Source organism: Sebastes umbrosus, chromosome 16 (assembly GCF_015220745.1).
Source record: "Sebastes umbrosus isolate fSebUmb1 chromosome 16, fSebUmb1.pri, whole genome shotgun sequence".
Lineage (NCBI taxonomy): Eukaryota > Metazoa > Chordata > Actinopteri > Perciformes > Sebastidae > Sebastes > Sebastes umbrosus.
In genome coordinates, this window is record NC_051284.1 from 31,566,674 (window position 1) to 31,586,186 (window position 19,513).

Genomic DNA, 19,513 nt, shown 5'->3' on the forward strand with positions numbered 1-19,513 from the left:
TTTTTAAATCATGCTTTTTATTGTTTCCTTAAGAAAGCAAAAGCAAGAGAGAGAAAAAGGTAATAATAATAATAATAATAATAATAATAATAATAATAATAATAATAATAATAATAATAAAATAAAAAATATAAATAAAGAAATACAAATTGTAAAATAAAAAACATGATAAATTCAATATTTAAATGTATTAATAAAAATAAATAAATAAATAGTAATCATAATAATATATAAATAAAAAATAAAGTTAGTTTTTAAATCATGCTTTTTATTGTTTCCTCAAGCAAGCAAAAGCAAGAGAGAGAAAAAGGTCATAATATTATTAATAATAACAATAATAATAATAATAATAAATATAAATAAAGAAATACAAATTATAAAATAAAAAAAGATAAATTCAATATTTTAATTTATTATAATAATAATAATAATAATAATAATAATAATTATGATAATAATAATTATTAGTTCCAGTGTAAACTCACCTGTAGTTCTTTCAGTTCCTGGGAGACGAGTTCGATGTCTCGGAGGACGCTGAGGTTTTCAACTACATTTCCCAGCAGCCCCCTCTGCTCTTGGAGCTGCTGCAGGAGGTCCTTCCATCGCTGGCTGATGTTCTCCTCTCTTACAAAACACATAAAGTGTATTCAGTAAACATGAACAGTAGTTTGATTTAGTTTTTAAATGTCGTCTCGGCTCACCTCCTGATGATCTGCTCCTTGCTGTGGTAGTTTCCTCTCTCCACGGTGTCGGCCATGTTTCTCAGGGCGGCGAAGCGCGGCTCTCTGGCCAGGGCGTCGGTGGCCAGCGCCTCCAGACGGCGGCCGGCCGCCTGAGCCTCCTCCAGGGTGGAGAGAGCTCGGAGGTCCTGTCTCCGGATCAGACGCAGCGTGTCCTCCAGATAGCCCTCCCTCAGCGCCGCCTGAGACACGGAGACAAACCAACTGTTGGTCCAGTTTAAGATACGCACAGATGCAGCTGTCCCTGCTTCCACATTTAACTGATGTCGGGCCGGTGATGCCAAACAGAAACTTCATTTCTATGCAACTGAAGCTCAAGTTCACCGTCAGGGTCAAATGTAAAAAGACCAGTGAGTCCCCAAGAAATATGACTGGGTCCCCAATAAAATCAGGGTTTTTTGACAAATTATAGTGTTAAACTCGTGTTTAATGTTATATGGTTATAATCACGGTTATATTCACACATTTTACTAAATCAGAATATCAATATACTTTCAAGAAGAACTATATTTTTTTATTTATAGTTATTTATTATTATGATTACTATTTATTTATTTATTTTTATCAATAAATTTAAATATTTAATTTATCGTATTTCTATTTTATAATTTGTATTTCTTTATTCATATTTTTTATTTTATTATTATTAATATTATGACCTTTTTCTCTCTCTTGGTTTTGATAGTTTGTTTTTCAATTTACAGTTAGTAGTAGTTATATGTACATATTATTTGTTGTGGTTGAGGTTGCTGTAGTCTTTTTTCTTAAGGAAACAATACAAAAAATAATAACTTTATTTTGTATTTATTATTATGATTACTATTTATTTATTTGTATTCATACATTTAATGTATTTAATTATGTATTTTTGCATTTATTTATTTCTGCAGAATTTTCCCTTTGTATTTTCTTCCCTGTTTATTTCCCCAAACTTAAATAAAAATAAATGCAAAAAATGCAAAAATAAATAAATTAACTTAAAAATGAATAAAACAAATACATAAATAAATAAAAGGGAAAATTTAACCAAAGATTAATTAAATAAGAGAATCAATACAAATATGAATAAATAAAGAAGCAAATTAAAACAGAAATATCAATTTATGTTCCATTTTATCAATTAATTAATGGCTACATTTATTTTGAATATTATTTTTGCTATAATTAATGACATTTATTTATTTATCGAGTCATTATTTATTTATTCATTTATTTTTTATTTACGTCCCCTGAACGCGTTGATAGCGAGTTTACTGCTTCCTTTTAGATTTGAACGTGTCAGAGACGCAGGACGCGTACCGAGCAACATCACTGAAAGACACGGAGGAACTAAGAGAAAGAAATACTCATAGATGTCGGGAAGTTTGTAATTGTATAAGGATGTCTTTTATTTTGAAAGAGTAGTGTTTTAGGGGCGACGTTGTTACCTTCCTCTCAAACTTCTGGGCGAGCTGCTCCAGGTTCTCCAGGCGGAGCAGCGCCTCCTGCAGGGCTCGCTCTCGCTCATGTTCGGCTCTCTCCAGCTGAACCCAGCTCTTCTCTAAGTCGCTCAGGGTTTTACCTAGAATTAGGGATGTCAATAATTAACCGTTTAACCGTTAACCGACATTAAGCATTTTAACCGATTAACGCTATCGGTTAAAAGAAATGTTAATAATTAACTCAAAAGCTGAGCGGCTCAGAGGAGCGGCTCGTATCTTTAAGGAGAAAAGCTGGTCCACCTTAACAGCACCACCTTAAGAGACGGAGCCGGAGTTGCAGGATACAGGAAGTCATCTCCGGTCTCTCCAGCTCGCTTGAGCGTAGCGGAGGAGTTGTAGTTTCGTAGCATTTATTCACCGACAAATAAACTGTACACACACTGCTACACCTACGATCACAGCTAGAACGCCACCAACAACCTCACACTCACCACCAACACACACACACGGTCTGTTGGAAACTCACTAAAGTTACTCAGACTACGTGTGGCGGCGTCGGCGGCGAGCACAAAGCCTCCGGCAATGCTTGCGCTGCTAACGTAGCACAAATACACACACTGTTTGTTGGACACTCGCTAACGTTCCGCCGGGCAGACACACAGCTGACAACCTGCTAAACTAAACTAAGTGTGCGGTGGAGACTTTTACTGGGAAAGTGGCTGCATGTCCGCGACACTACACGCAGCATCGTAGCTGCTAAGTTAACGCTCCCAGACAGTGAACTGGAGACAGTGAACGCAGCATTGTAAAAATCACTGAATAATCTAACAGACAGTGTGTGCATGTGAATGTGTGTCTATGTGTTGTAGCTCTGCATGTGTTTTCTACCTTCTAGAGGATTGTAAGCCCATTGGTTGTTGGCTGCCAGCTGAGTCTTCAGACTGAACAGATGAGCTTCAATCGCCCCGCGCTCCTACAGACGGACAGACGGAGACACAAAGAGAAAGAAGTAGTAAATATAGAGAGAGAAAATAAAACACTAAGAAGGAAATAAATGAGATTGAGGGCTGAGCAGGTGAACGTGAGATTCTTGTGGTCGTACCTGATATTTAGGAGGTTTCTCCACCGTTCTGTAGGTCTTGAACGCCGTCATCAGCTTCTGCATCTCCCTCACAGAGTTTGGGAATCGTCTGTCGTTCAGCTGCAGCACCTTCAGTCAGTCAGTCAGACAATAACCAACGAGTTAACCATCGTTTCCTCACATCCAAACGTCAACACTGTTGTTGTTGTTGTTACCTTGGTTTTGATCCAGTGAAGCAGATCTGAGACCAGCCTCTCATACTGGACCTTCATGTCGTCCAGCTCCATCAGCATCCCGACTATCTGAGGACACAGAGAGGATTATGTTCGTTATAAATTAAACTTCCAGTTAAATAGAACCATAGAACCCATTTACATTCACTGATCTGGAGGTCAGAGGTCAAGGGACCCCTTTGGAAATGGACATGACAGTTTTTCCTCGACAAAGTTTGGAGCGTTATTTAACCTCCTTCATGATTAGCTAGTATGACATGGTTGGTACCGATGGATTCATCAGGTTTTATAGTTTCATATGATACCAGGATCGGACTTTTCTTCTGCCGTTCTTTTGGGCAATTTTCAGACTTTTTTTTTCGTACATTTTCTGACAATTTTCAGACTTTTTTTTCGGATATTTGCGGACAATTTTCAGACGTTTTTTCAGACAAAAACTCTCACAAATCATTTTATTCATTCTAGTTTTATATCTTCACTGTAGCTATGACTTAAAAATCAAAAGTTTGCGTTCATACGTTATTATCGCGTTAACTTTGACGGCCCTGGTAGAGTTAGATTCCAGTGGCGGCTGCGAAGGATTGTTTCTAACTCGTGTGATTCAAACATTTCCAATAACTCCAGAGTAACGTCTAAAAGTCGACATTTATTGAAAAAAGATAGATGTAATCATTTCCAGAATTCACAACATGTTTTTATCTAACGAAATATGTTTGCTTCGATCCGTATTTGTCGGCGTTCAGCCTTTCAAAAACAACATCTTTACTGCGGAAGCTGCTGTAGAGACACACAGAACAAACCTTGAGGTGGGATCTGGTGGAAGATTCTCTCCGGTACTGTCTCTTCACCCACCGACCACTGAGACTTCCTCCCACTGACATACTGTTACCCCTGCACATACACACCTACAGCACATCACCCAGCTAATACCTGGAACACACCTGGAACACACCTGGAACACACCTTTTACCTACTGATGATAAATCCTGTCAGTCAAAAGAGACCTGAACCAAACACATCCTTAGAACATGTAGACAGGAAATCACTACAGGTACTTCTGGATACCTTCATCACACCTGGACACACCTGTTGCCTCCGATTTAAGCCTAAAAAACACACCTGGAACACACCTGGACACATCTGGTGCATACAGTAATAACTGCTGGGGATGCCTCCAGATAAATCAACCACACCTGAAGCACACCTGGACACACCTGTGTTAACTCAAATTCAAGCATAAGACTTTACTGAAACCTCTAAACACCTGGAACACACCTGGAGTCTCTTCTAAATACCTCGACCACACCTGAAGCACACCTGGACACACCTGGAGATTCTTCTAAATCCCTCGACCACACCTGAAGCACGCCTGGAGATTTTTCTAAATCCCTCGACCACACCTGAAACACACCTGTTACATCCTGAAAGGTCTTTTTGAAAACATCTAACGTACCTGGAACGCACCTGGTGCATACATTATGACTGCTAGCGATGTTTCTATATACCTTTGACACACCCGGCACATCTGTTACCACCAATTTAAACCTGGAAAGCCAAACCTCTGCACACCTGGACACACCTGGAATCACCCACTACAGATACTGTAACCTCGTAGGCTGCTAGATATGCACACACGTACCTGTGACACACCTGAACCATTGTTATGTGACCTCAGGTAACACACCTGGTTTACCTGGTACACACGTGAGATTACCACCAACCCAACAGAGACAACTGACACATTAAACGCCTCTTAAATCCACAGCGACATCCTCCGTAGTTCAGTTTAGACTGAGCTGAAACAGACTGAAGGTGTGAAGCTTCAGTATAGCGGTCAGCTCTGTGAATGACTCTGCTGCAGCGTCTCAGAGGGAGTGATCTGATCTGATGAGCTTAGTGGCTGCAGCCCCGCAGTGACCTGCACAGGACAGAGAGTCACCTGACCTACTGACAGGAAACAGCTCTACCACGGTCACCTGACCTACTGACAGGAAACAGCTCTACCACGGTCACCTGACCTACTGACAGGAAACAGAACTACCACGGTCACCTGACCTACTGACAGGAAACAGCTCTACCACGGTCACCTGACCTACTGACAGGAAACAGAACTACCACGGTCACCTGACCTACTGACAGGAAACAGCTCTACCACGGTCACCTGACCTACTGACAGGAAACAGAACTACCACGGTCACCTGACCTACTGACAGGAAACAGCTCTACCACGGTCACCTGACCTACTGACAGGAAACAGAACTACCACGGTCACCTGACCTACTGACAGGAAACAGCTCTACCACGGTCACCTGACCTACTGACAGGAAACAGAACTACCACGGTCACCTGACCTACTGACAGGAAACAGAACTACCACGGTCACCTGACCTACTGACAGGAAACAGCTCTACCACGGACGTGTGATTTTTAAGGTTGTGTGACGATACTGGCATCACGTAGGATCACTGTAGCTCTGTTAGCAGGTGGATCTAATCCAGCAGTAATCCACTCTGACTGACAGGAAGAGGAGGAGGAGGAGGAGGAAGAGGAGGAAGAGGAGGAAGAGGAGGAGAAGGAAGAGAAGGAGGAGGAGGAGGAGGAGGAGGAGGAAGAGGAGGAGGAGGAGGACGAGGAGGAGGACGAGGAAGAGGAGGAGGAAGAGGAAGAGGAAGAGGAGGAGGAGGAGGAGAAAGAGGAAGAGTAGGAAGAGGAAGAGGAAGAGGAGGAGGAGGAGGAGGAGGAGGAGGAGGAGGAGGAAGAGGAGGAGGAGGAGGATGAGGGGGAAAAGGAGGAGGAGAAGGAGGAGGAGGAGGGGGAAAAGGGGGAAGAGGAGGAGGAACCTGACGGATTAGAGGAAGTCATGAAGGGACTACAGGCTAAACTATTATCAACCCTTTCTCTCCGTCTCTGAAACGCTTCTCTGATATTGTCCGACTCTCTTTCTGACTGACTTCACTGAAGGATAGTTCACTACAGACATCCAGAGGTTTGGATGAAGTGGAGTGAAGCTATCCAGTGAGGTACCAATCTGTGATCTGTGTGTTCTAGTGGACCAGTTCTAGGTGTTGGTTCTGACCTTGGCCAGTCTCTTCTGGATCGTCTGTCCCTGCTTCATCCTGGAGAAGTAGTGGTAGTACAGGGACACGTAGGTCATGATGGACTTCTCGTCCGGATGGGGGACCACCATGTCCTCCACCTCCAGCAGCTGCATGATCCCCAGCTGCTGCTCTGCCACAGAGAAGGCGTGCTCCAGGTTACGGCGGGGGTCGTCGCCATGGAGACGGCGGTAGTCAAAAAGGTCAGGCCTGGTGATGGAGAGAGAGAGAGAGAGAGAGAGAGAGAGAGAGGATGGAGCAGACTGGATGGGCAATAGATAAAAAAGTGTGTGTGTGTGTGTGTGTGTTACCGGTGTGCGTGGATGAGGGCGTTGAAGGCGAGTCCGCTCCTCCAGCTGGACGAGAAGTCGCGCACGTCGACGCCGTCGTATCCAGATGTTTTCCTCTGACACCAGATCAGCAGAGCCTCCTTCGCCGAGCGGTGAGCCACGCTGGCTCCACCCCCCGCCTGATGAGGAGAGGAGAGGAGAGGAGGATAAAGGAAAGGAGAGGAGGAGAGGAGGAGAGGAAGTAAGAGAAAGAAAGGGAAAGGACAAAGGAAAGGAGGAGAGGAAATATAATTAAAGAAAAAGAAAAGAAGAAGAGGTTTGGTTCCCTACCTCGTCCAGGTTGATGGGTCCGATCTGGAACCTGAGGATGATGATCCACAGCAGACCCAGGACCAGCGTACGGTCCCCGTCCACCACGTTCTCTGGACCAATCAGATCCACCCGAATCTGACAGGAGAGACAGTGATCTCTCATCACATCACTTTAAACGAAATGTAACGTGATAATAACGCGTTAACACAAAGTTGTTTTTACGCCACTAATTTCTTTAACGCATTAAAGGGACTGTTAGTAACTTTCAGAAATGTCTTGCTCGCGCTTGTGCTCGCTCTACATAGACATGAAGGAGCATCGCTCAACACAGTGAGGAGACACACGTCAGCTAAAAGCACAATATCACTCTATATTTCAGCTGCTTGGCAGTAATGTTAGCTGACCAGACCAAGGTCTCTCCATGAATCACTGCTGATCCTAGTGTTGGCTTTTCCCGCCTCAGCCTCCCGACCGCGGCCGGAGGGAACGGGGGAGACGCCGGAGTTTTGGTGGGAGACGATAACGTTTCTCTCTGCGGAGCCCCGTCACTTCACAAGACACGGGAAACCTCTGTTGGTCTGGAGGAGCTGCAGCAGTTATTTCTGCACAAACGTCCACTGAACATTCACTAGATATTCTCAGAGCTAAACTAACTCTTCTGCAGTGTGGAGTGAGCAGCATGCACGTGAGAGGTGGAGAGAGAGAGAGAAGGAGCGTGGTGTGTGAGTGAAGGCAGGCAGAGGAGACGAGGAGCAGAGGAGCAGAGACTCCGGTCCTGGAGACCAAAGCTACGGTCTCCCCCGCGTCCTCCGACCGCGGCCAACACTGTTTAACAGCTTCACTAGATACAACCAAGAGGTTTTGGTGCTTCACTGGAGTTTGTGTTGGAGTCTGAGTCTGAACAGCGGAGACACACGTGAGCACTTATGTGAGCGCGCATGTGAAACCGACCCGGTAGATTTATAAGTGTAAAAAGTAAAAAACAGTCCCTTTAACACAATTTGCTTTTTTTGTTGCGGTTCTAGTGGCTGAGTTTTGAAGCTAGCGTGAAGATACTGGTATCATATTAAACTAATAAACCTGAAGAATCCATTGGTAAAAAATGGATAATAAATATATACATACATTTACATAAAGCAGCTTATTTGTCCACTCCCATGTTGATAAGAGGATTAAATACTTGACAAATCTTCCTTTAAGGTTCATTCTGAACAGATAATAAAAGGTGATTAGTATTAATTAAAACCACTAATACTCTTTGGAACAGACTGGAGGTCAGTCTGTCGCAGGAGAAGGAATTTAATTTGTTCTCTCAAAAATTGTCTGCTAGACATATATTTATTTTGTTCATTCAGCTGTAATGCTGAAACACCAACACAAGATGGAGCCAAATACAATAACACTAAATACACATGTAACTCATCCAGAGACAGACAGGTACAGTACTTCAGCAGGTTTCAGTCTGGAGTTTGGTCACACTCGAAATATTATAATAAAACTAAAATATCTTCATTACTCATTAATCATTTTAATGACTTTATATACTGCTGACACGGACAGGTGAGTTCCCTTGGTGTTAAGGACTCTGAATGACCTTGGTTATGGTTATGGTTATGGTTATGGTTATGGTTATGGTCATTACCTTGGTTTTGAGGAAGCCGATGGCGATGCTGTTGTTCTCCAGACAGTGGACTCTCAGTTTGCGGCGGCTGGGCGGAGGCAGCGTCTCTCTGGAGATGAGCTCCAGCAGACGAATCAGAACGACTCCGGTCTTCAGCTCCGTGTAGACGTCGGTCAGCTCCACCTTCTCCTACAGGAGGTCGACACCGTTAAAGACCAAACTCCACTACGGGTTAGGGGCTGCACTATTAATCAGATATTTAATCGTGATCACGATTTTGGCTTCCCACAATTAAATGAACATGATCGACTGTGTGGAAGTCTCTCGCTTCAGTGTGTGAGAAGAAGATATGAAGCTGCAATTTGTCACAACTGTAAGTCCAAAAAGAGCCGCGGAGGAACAACCTTAAAACATCTGGAACAACTAACTTAATCAGACACTTATTATAGTGTAATTCATTCCCATGATGCTGCTCAGAGTCATCACAGAGCTGAAGAGCTCCGTTAACGGAGGTTCAACTGAGTTACATTATGGTGCGTTGAAGCTCTGCTCAGTAAAAATGTGTATTGGGCAATGGTAAATTCTAACGTTATCATAATGAGTTCAAATGTAATCTTATAAAATGTTGTTCTTGGTGAGATACTTGAATAAATCCAGATGTTTGAGGGAGATGTTTTCACAGAATTATAAAATGGATAATAGAGAGAAAAATATGACCGGTTTCTAAGCAGCTTATGATTTATAATTAAATCTACTAATGCAAAGATTTTAATTTTAGTCAAAGCAAATATTTCAATATAAATACAATCTTTTATTTCCTAATAATTTGAATTGTGTGTTTTTATGCAAATAACCACTATAGATATTGCTTGGAATTTAGCACAACACTGAAGTGAAAGCAGCGCTATCTATGAATAATCCTGATAAATAATCACAATCTCAATATTGATCATATTAATAATCGCTATTATCATTTTGGACATAAACGTTACAGCCCTACAATGGGTGAATATACTGTATGACGTAAAGGATTTCAATACTTCTTCCAGCTCTGCATATGTGGTGTGGGAGTCGATGTAAAGAGACTGCGTTGTTTACAGCTCTGTGACTGACAGGAAGTTCACAGTCAAAAGGCTGACTTCCTTTAAATCATCCTGAGAGTCCAGTTCTTCCCCCTGAAGTGTTTTACATAACGTCTCCGTCCAGTCTGCGTCCAATCTGCTTCAGGACATCCTGGTTATCTGCAGGTCACCTAACATCTTAGCGTTAAGAGCAGCTCGTCAAGTGGACAAATTCCTCCCAATATTAGAGGCGTGTCGTTGACTTTATACTTTATACTCAGAGGATGTACGGAAACTGTCCACCATGTCGTCCACCGACTCTTTACTCTTCCACGACCACAGACAACAACCCGCTGATACCTGTCCTCTAAAAACAAGCCTCTCCAGATAACCAAGCCCAGTACATCTTCCTCTGTCTGAAGAACATATTTATTTTCATTTTTTCAAACCTATATTTTATCCTGAAATCATGTTTTGTCTTTAGGACAATGGAGATAAATGCCTTTCATAATTTCATACATTTTATAAACAGTAAACTGAATCAATTATTAAAAGAACGAACTGAAACATCGATTGATTGACAACAAACTAGTCTGAAGGAGGAGCTGAATTCAAATTAAACAGAAATATACCTGAGATGAATATATTACTCAAAGTCTTTCAGATTCCACAAAAAAAATATGTTTCAAAAATTAAAATATTTTCTTCAATTTACAGGATTGGAGTGATATTACTTATAATATATAGAATGGAAAGAATAACCATCTCCATGCAACAGGACAACTTTTTGAAAATATGGGAAAGTTGGATCTTTTATTTTAAACCTGAACGTCCATCATTTGTTTAATGTGAATTTATTTGTTTTTTATCTTATTTGTTTATTTATTTATTTTGGGAGGGGGGTCCTTTCACTTTATACCCTTTTGTATTATTATTATTATTATTATTATTATTATTATTGTTATAATAAATTAAAATATTAAATGTATCTTTTTTATTTTATAATTTGTATTTCTTTATTTATATTTTTGTGTTATTATTATTATTATTATTATTATTATTATTATTATCATTATTATTATTCTCAGTTGTTGCAACCATTAAAAAAGGGTACGAACAGTCAAGGCTTATTACAATTAATACATTATGTTGCTTTGGTGTAGGCCTAGTCAAGTAAAAAATTAAAAAAGAAAAGGTTCATGTGAACGTTTGTTGCACTAGCATCGTTCTCACTGCTTTAAAGACGAGATGACAGTAAATGAGTTCAAGGCTGTTAAGCTGTAGGATCAATGTGAACCCTTCATCTCCATCACTCTGGAGGACGGAACCTGCCAAAAACAAAAATAAGTGAATAAATAAATAAATACATGACTCGATAAATAAATAAATAAATAAATAATGTCATTAAATGCAGTGAAAATAATATTACAAATAAATGTAGCCATTAATTAATTAATTGATCAAATTTGACTTTTTGGAATTTTCCCTTTTATTTATGAATTTATTTTATATTAATTTTTAAATGTATTGTATTTATTTTTTTGCATTTACTTTATTTTTTATTTACCTATTTTAAATTACATTTTATCAATTAATTAATGGCTACATTTATTTTTAATAATAATTTTGCTGCATTTAATGACATATTTATTTATTTATCAAGTAATTTATTTATTTTTTATTTTGGCAGGTTCGGTCCTCCGTACATGACTGTGCTGCTGTTTGTCTGTAAGCAGGAAATCTTTAATGGCTCTTTAGTGGAAACACTGGGTGTGATTAGATTTTGGATTTCTGCCATTGAGACAATTAATTGGCTTTAAAAGAAGCTCAAACTGATGTGGAGTGATGTGTTTGGGTGTAACACTGAATTGTGGGATTTCTGGGAACTCTGTCTTATTGATAGTTTATATTCATGAAACAGGAAGCTGGGCTATCTGAACAGCCTTTTATAGAAATACCTTGGTTTGATTTCCTGTTCCTGAGTGTCTCCTCATCCGGCCCCTCTGAGGGGTTTCACCTCTCCATCACATTTGTTGTTGTTGTTGTTTATGTAATATCAACTTGTACCTTTTTATATGTGTAAACAAATAAAATCTAAATATAATGTTAGGTAGTCAAAACTATAACAATACATCATATTTTACAACATGATCATGTATAAATCTAAATCTGTGAATCTCAAAGAAACTAGCAGTCAGATACACTTAGTGTAATAAAAGTACATTATTTGCTTTTACTTTGATGGAAATACTTGAGTAAAGTATCGTTACCTTATATTTTACTAAAGTAAAGGACTTTGTTGACCTCCATATTTGACTACAGGTCATTTATTTACGTTTTAATTGAGGATTCACGTCAGTTTACAAACTGAAATAGCATTATAAAACCCCAAACAAATAAACTCTGTACAATTTTCTCAATATTTTAGAATTCACAAAATATCAGTTTATTAATTAATTTAACTGTTTAATTATATTTGATGTCATTATGGGGAATAATTTCATCTTCTTTTCTTTAATTATTTTTTGAGGTCTTTGTTTGTTTTGTTATTTATTTATGTATTTATTATTTATTTATTTATTTATGTATTTATTTATTTATTTATTTATTATTTATTTATTTATTTATTTATTTATTTATTTATTCATTATTTATTTATTATTAATTCATTTATTTATTATTTATTTATTTATTTTCATTAAAAAAGTGTAATTTAGTCCAAAAGATGTTCACACTTTAAAAGCTCAACACTCCTCACGTCATGAACCCCAGAGTGTCCAGAGAGATTTCACGTTGGACCTCAGTGTGGATGGAAAACGTGCATTTTTCTCTCCCCGCTGCCATCCTGCAGAAATCCCAGAGGAATTCTGGGAATGAGGCGCAGCAGCAGGCCTCCGTGTTCAACAGCCAACAGCTGGCATCCAGTTATCAGAGAAAACATGAAATCAGACTACGTGAACCGCCTGGAATCTGTCAGAGCTGCAGAGCAACAACACTTTCATATCTATATTCTCTAACCTGGGAGAGAGCGTGGAGGCTGAGATCATCACGTTATCACCACTGATGATTCATAATGTCTGTTTAATGTATAATGTTTGTGTGTGAGCCGACAGGCTGCAGCTAACAGCTGCTTATCAGGCAGGAACGTGACTCCCACTGATAACAGATAACGCTGACATCATCCCTGACCCTCTAACAGTCTTTAATGCACTGACGTCTTTAATAAATATCATCTGTCACTGTCAATATAAATCCTACATGCTGTACATACAGTACTATATAGACGTGTATACATACTGTACATAATCATACAGTCCATGTACTGTATGCATGTTTGCACTATTTCTATTGTTTACACTTAAAGAACGCTTGACTTGCACATAGACGTTTTATTTTATTCTTATTTTATTTTTGGATATTGGTGATTTATATATATTTAAAAATATTTTATATAAACACCTATTCTTCCACTACTTGTATACATAACAGTCCTTTGTTGTCCTTGTTCATAGCTGTTATTTCTATTTCTGTATGAGAACTTAGAGAGATGCATGAAATCGGAGTCTGGATTAGTTTACTAATTGCTCTGTCTATTAATATTATAGCACCAATAATAAAAGTACTTCCTTCAAGTAAAAGTCCGTTATCCAAACATGTTACTGAACTAAAAGAACAAAAGTATTAGCAGCAAAATAAATAAAAGTACTTGTGATGCGTTCAAAACACAACATTAAAAATGATTAAAATAAAAAAATAAAAAAATATTATTATTATTATTATTATTATTATTATTATTATTATTATTATTATTATTATTGTTATTTTTATTATTATTATTATTGTTGTTATTATTATTATTATTACTATTATTATTATTATTATTATTATTATTATTATTATTATTAATAAAATAAATAAATAATAATAATGTAACTCTTGTATGTCCTGTCGGGTTGTTTAATCTATAAAAATGCAACATATTAAATCATATCTTTAGTAACTAGTGACGATAGCTGTAAATGTATTAGAGTAGAAATATAAAGTAATACAAAGTGGAAGTTCTCCAGTAAAGTACAAGTACCTCAAACAAACTCAACTTAAGTGAGTGAATGTTTTTAGTTTTTCCAGCACTGTCTGAAATCAGTTTGAGATGAATCTCTCAGTCACACTAAAGTTTTGGAAAATCTCTTCGTCCTTCTGAAGCTAAATAAACTCTTTAAAGTCCTCTCAGATCAGCTGGAAATACATCGTCACACAGCTGGAAATACATCGTCACACAGCTGGAAACGAGAGAGACGAGGTTCTCACAGAGTATATTTTACTGCACATGAATATTTTCAATTTAAGTATTTTAAGTACATTTTACTGCACAATAAATACTTTTACGGTAGACTACTTTAGTTACATTTAGCTGATCACATACTTTTACTTCAGTCAGGTTTTGAAAGCAGGACTTTTACATGTAGTGGAGTATTTTCAGTGTGGTATTAGTACCTTCACTGCAGTAAAGGACCTGAATACTATAGTTCTGGGTGTGATTAACCACTACAGGTGAGTAGTTCTGATCGTTCCTGTCTCACCCCGTTCTTAGTGAAGACACTGTTCATCCACTTGGTGAAGGTCTTCTTCTGGACCATCATCCTTTGCTCCTGCAGCTCCCGGACTCGCCCCGCCCCGTCCTCCTCGCCCTCCATCCTGATTGGCTGGAAGCACAAACACACACAGGACTGAAGTACATTTCACTGCACACGAATACTTTTACTTTAAGTACATTTCACTGCACACGAATACTTTTACTTTAAGTACATTAAGTACATTTTACTTCAAATGAGTACTTGTATACTTTAGGTTCATTTTACTGCTCATGAATGAGCGTTTCCTGTGATTGGACGGTCATGTGTTGACCATGTGCTGTCAGCTGATTGACCTTTCATGTTCGCTGAGTCAGCAGTAAATTGTGCTGACGGTGAGAGTCTCACCTGAAACACAACACTACACTAAAAATACCTGAGTGGTGATAAGCAGGTAGACGTCAGTCAGTGATGTGTTTACTGCTCTACAACCCTCATCTCACCAGCTCATCTGTGTCTGTTACTAAACCCTAAAAGTCTTATTTTATATTAACAGGTGATTAAATCATTACGTTTACATTATTAAAAACTGTTTTAATAAAAGTTTTATGAATTTTCTAGAATAATGTGACACTTATCTTGATTTGATTTTACTTTTACTTACAACAGAGTATTTTTAGACTGTGGTATTAGTACTTTTACTTGAGTAAAGAATCTGAATACTGTGTCCTCACCATCATCGAATTATATTAAGATTCACGTACCGTTTATAGTTTACTTTTTTTTCAATGTGTCATATTTTAAACTTTGTTTTGTTTGTCAAATTTTAATTTGTAAAGTTATAAAATAAATTAAATTCAGTTAAAATTACAATATTTCCCACTGAGATTATGGAGGACCAGAAGAGTCACGTTTACAAATGTATTTATTAATCTATGAATAAATGGACTAAATTACAAAATAATTAATTATTTGACATTTTAATGGGCAATAAAAAAAAGAATTATGAAAAGAATTTACAAATGAAATATTAATTTATCAATAAATACTTCAAATTATGGTAGGGATTTACAAAACATCACAAAACAGTCAATAAGTATCATTTAAAAAATACATTAATGAATTCATAAAGTAAAATGCAAATTTTTTAAACTGCATTTCAAATATAATTTTAAATTCCATTATTTATTTATGTATTTTTGAATTATTTTAATAATAATTAATAATTTATCTATCCTTTTTTAAATTTGAACTATTTATTGATTTGATTATTATTTCATTTGTAAATTATTTTTATATCTATTTTTTTTGCCCATTAAAATTTCAAATAATTCATTATTTTATAATTTAGTCCTTTTATTCATAGATTAATAAATTCATTTGTAAACACAATAGTTTTTATTTAAACAGTTAAATGTTTTATTATTATTTACGTGACTCTTGTGGTCCTCCATATAAGATGTGGTAGAGTAGAAGTATAAAGTACCATTAAATGGTACTTTAGTAGAGTATTAGAGTAAATGTACTTCCCACCAGGCTAGCTGTTTCCCTCCGTTTCCAGTCTTTATGCTAAGCTAAGCTAACAACTGCTCGCTGTAGCTTCCTGTTGAACATGAGAGTGAATCTGAACATCTAACTATACCGCTAATACTTTAACCACTTTAAAAAGACTAATTATGTATATAAATATAAATATATAAATATATAAAACACATGATCCCGTCAACAGGAAGCTGAGATGCACACTCAAATCCTGCAGAACTACAAACACTCACAGATCTATACACACTTAGGAAAGAACAAAAGACGCATAAAGAGACAAAGGGAGACGGAAAGGGAAGCGACGGACGGCACTTAAACCTGCGGCGGCGAGCTGCACTTCAACACACTCAGACAAGCACAAACAGTTGGATCTCTTACCTTCAGCGCTCGTCCTCCTTATGGTCTCAGCTGTAGAATCTCAGACAGAGTGAGAGATCCAAAGACGGGTTAGTGGAATAAACATACAGTAATATATATTAAACATACAGCAACATACAGTCTGAATGTTTCTGTCTCTGGACCAGACGATAACATAGAAGAAGAACTGTGTGTGTGAACTTTGAAGCCGTTGGATTTACAGCATGAGCAGCTCCGCTCACCTGACAGCAGGTGCAGGGGTCAAAGTTCAAACTGACAGTATGTACACACACACACACACACACACACACACACACACACACACACACACACTCTTTAGGTTAACGTTTCAGTGTGTCTAATTAGTGTTTAGTTCACTTTTAGTGACGACGTCATGATGATGTCATGATGATGTCATGATGAGGTCATGATGAGGTCATGATGACATCATGATGAGGTCATGATGAGGTCATGATGATGTCATGATGAGGTCATGATGAGGTCATGATGAGGTCACGGTGTTAGCTGGAGGCTAAACAAAGGAAAGACTGGAGGCTAACTAACGCTAGCAGTGGGTTAAAGCTCCACATCTAAATGTCGTCTTGCTGTGTTGTTGGCTGAATCCAGATATCAGACATTAGAGATGATAAACTGTGATTGGAGGCTCTAGAGGTACAATATCAGAGAGATGTTTCAGAGACGGAGAGTAAATGTTGCTAATATTAAATATTTAGCTGTTAAATAAACGTAACGGGAGAAATAAACATCAATATTTTCTTTTTTGAGTCGTCGTGAAGGAAAAGTAGAAATATAAACGTTGTAAACCATCAGAACATGTTGAGTACATGTGTTAGAATAAACTTTATTAGTCCTGACTCTGACAACAGGATGAAACATCATCAGAACAGACTTCTGACCGGTGACACGTTCAATCAACGACAATACAAAATACATCAAAGACACAAAAATAAAAAACACCTTTACAATTTCAGATAAATGAAGATTTATAATCTGAGTTCTTTCATTGAATGTACAGTCGGATTGAGAGAAGTGTCTTCACACACAGGACACTGAATGTCTCCTGATCTGTCTTCTGCTCTCCTTAAAGCTACGAGTTGATTCACTAAAGTCCTGTATTAATAGGAGAGGACTGATGACTCTACAGACTCTTTACGTTGCATGTTAAAGGCACGAAACAGAAGCCGTCCAGCTGCTGGATCCTCGAGGACGACCACAGTCCCGTCATGAGAACAGAAAGCATCAAAACACGACTGTTGAACTGAAAAAGGCACCGAGACATCAACGCTATAAAACATGCAGAGATCTAAATAAAAGGAGTTTCTCTTTGAGGAATCACCAAACTCATCTTTATCTGGAAAGGCTTGGAGGTGAACAGGCACTGACGGGGCGACGTCTTAAAGCAGCTTTGACATCGGACTTGAATTCCTGTGGAAGTTAATGATAAACTGGATTTGGTGCTGAAGGTGTGTTCAGACTGAATGCTGAAAGCTCATTTTAGAGGCAGAGGGACGAACTCACTAAAGGATTGTGCAGCTTTTGCAGCCGCTCAACCTGCACAGAGAAACCGTGTAATTCTCAAAACACCTCAAATGCATCTTCAACTGCGCCGCCGAGCAAACGGCATCTCAGTGCTCCTGAGCGATCTGCACGTATTTAAATTAGATTAAAAAAAGCAAAGAACAGTCCAGCAGATGGCGGTAACGCAACACGTATGGATGCCAACCGCCATAAAACTCAACAGAAGAAGAAGAAGAAGAAGATGGACAAAGCCGGATGTACGTGAACCGACGCGGCCGGAGACGTCTCGTTATTTTCAGGAACATGGAGGGCGAGGAGTTGTTTTTGTCCGGTGTCAATGTTCTTGTAATGTATTTATTATTTACTAATAATTTTCGGATAATTTTTCGGAAATGTTTCACTAATTTATAAACATATTTTACTACAAATTTTCTGATATTTTTCAAGAATGTTTCCAATATTTTTCACTAATTCTTTAATATATATTACTAAGGATTTTGTGATATTTTTCACATCTTTTTTGGACAATTTTCACTGTTTCTTAAACATATTTTACGAATCATTTTCAGATATTTCACATATTTTTGAGATATTTTCACAAATTTTTTAAACATATTTTACTATGACTTTTCAGATATTTTTTGGGATATTTTTCATCAATTATTTTAAACGCATTTTACAAATAATTTTCAGATATTTTCAACTAATTCTTTAAAAATATTTTAATACAGATTTTCAGATATTTTTTTTTACATTTCTTCCGATATTTTTCACTAGTTTTTCAAATTTATTTTACTAAGAATTATCAGATATTTTTCGGACATTTTCACTAATTTCTTTCACATATTTCACTCATAATTTTCTGATAATTTTCACATATTTTTTACTAATTTTTAAACCCTTCTTACTAAGAATTTTCTGATATTTTTTACATCTTTTTCAAACATTTTCAATATATTTTACTACGGGACTTTCTGATATATTTTCACATCTTTTTGGGGATATTTTTGGCTAATTTATAAACATATTTTAGTAAGTTTTTTTAAATATTTATCACATACTTATTTATTGTTTTTTATTAAATCACCTGCGACAACACTGGTGTAAATGCTAAACCGTAAACAAGTCTCTGATTCAAATACGTCATCAGCGGAGCCTTGTGATTGGTCGGCTCGCTCCACGTGAAAGCGTCTTCCGTCAGACAGACAGGCGCTCGTCCCTGCAACGTTACTGCTTTCACAACATTTCACACATGAGCTCGTGCAGGAAATGATCCTGGACATTCCAGGGACAGACTGCAGGTCTGAACGGGACTTTAAGAAAAGTGTGTGGACACCTGTGGTTACACACTTGATTGTACTTTTGGTCTGTTTGTCCCGGTTAAAGAAATGGCGTTCCCAGTTTAATGTGGAAGAACTTGACTGGTCTGAATGGGAACAAGCAGCAGGATCAACATCTGGAGGCTGAAACCAGCAGCAGTATTTTTCTGCCTTGGGGAAGACGTATTTTCACTTTAACATGTTATGTCTGAACAAATGAATCTGTTTCCATCAGCAGTCAGCAGAGGTCAAAGGTCGCCGTCTCTCTGCTGCTGTTTACAATGTGAGGAACAAACCGTCTCCCACAACACGTTTCAGGACGCCGTTAAGT

The 19,513-nt window shown here is 37.9% G+C and overlaps 2 protein-coding genes across 4 annotated transcripts in view; both read right to left on the reverse strand.

The window, feature by feature from the left end:
* sptbn5 (spectrin, beta, non-erythrocytic 5) overlaps window positions 1–7,445 on the reverse strand; it is a 59,141-nt gene extending 51,696 nt beyond the window's left edge. For all 3 annotated transcript variants that reach the window (XR_005210527.1, XR_005210526.1, XM_037796268.1), the window contains exons 1-9: window positions 7,191–7,445; window positions 6,882–7,039; window positions 6,552–6,780; window positions 3,458–3,544; window positions 3,264–3,371; window positions 3,050–3,134; window positions 2,168–2,301; window positions 702–922; window positions 486–624 (exon numbers count right to left, since the gene is read on the reverse strand). Coding sequence is in view for 1 of the 3 variants with exons in the window: in XM_037796268.1 (XP_037652196.1) it covers window positions 486–624; window positions 702–922; window positions 2,168–2,301; window positions 3,050–3,134; window positions 3,264–3,371; window positions 3,458–3,544; window positions 6,552–6,780; window positions 6,882–7,039; window positions 7,191–7,334 (1,305 nt within the window). In the remaining 2 variants the exon portion in view is untranslated. The remainder of the gene's footprint in view (window positions 1–485; window positions 625–701; window positions 923–2,167; window positions 2,302–3,049; window positions 3,135–3,263; window positions 3,372–3,457; window positions 3,545–6,551; window positions 6,781–6,881; window positions 7,040–7,190) is intronic.
* Window positions 7,446–8,062: 617 nt separating this feature from the next.
* Window positions 8,063–16,649, reverse strand: LOC119504251 (spectrin beta chain, non-erythrocytic 5-like). Its single transcript, XM_037796290.1, has 3 exons — window positions 16,346–16,649; window positions 14,435–14,557; window positions 8,063–8,982 (listed from the first exon to the last, which is right to left on the reverse strand). Exons 2-3 carry the CDS (start codon window positions 14,546–14,548, stop codon window positions 8,749–8,751), a joined length of 348 nt encoding a protein of 115 aa, XP_037652218.1. The 5' UTR covers window positions 14,549–14,557; window positions 16,346–16,649; the 3' UTR covers window positions 8,063–8,748.
* Between the last annotated feature and the right edge of the window lie 2,864 nt (window positions 16,650–19,513).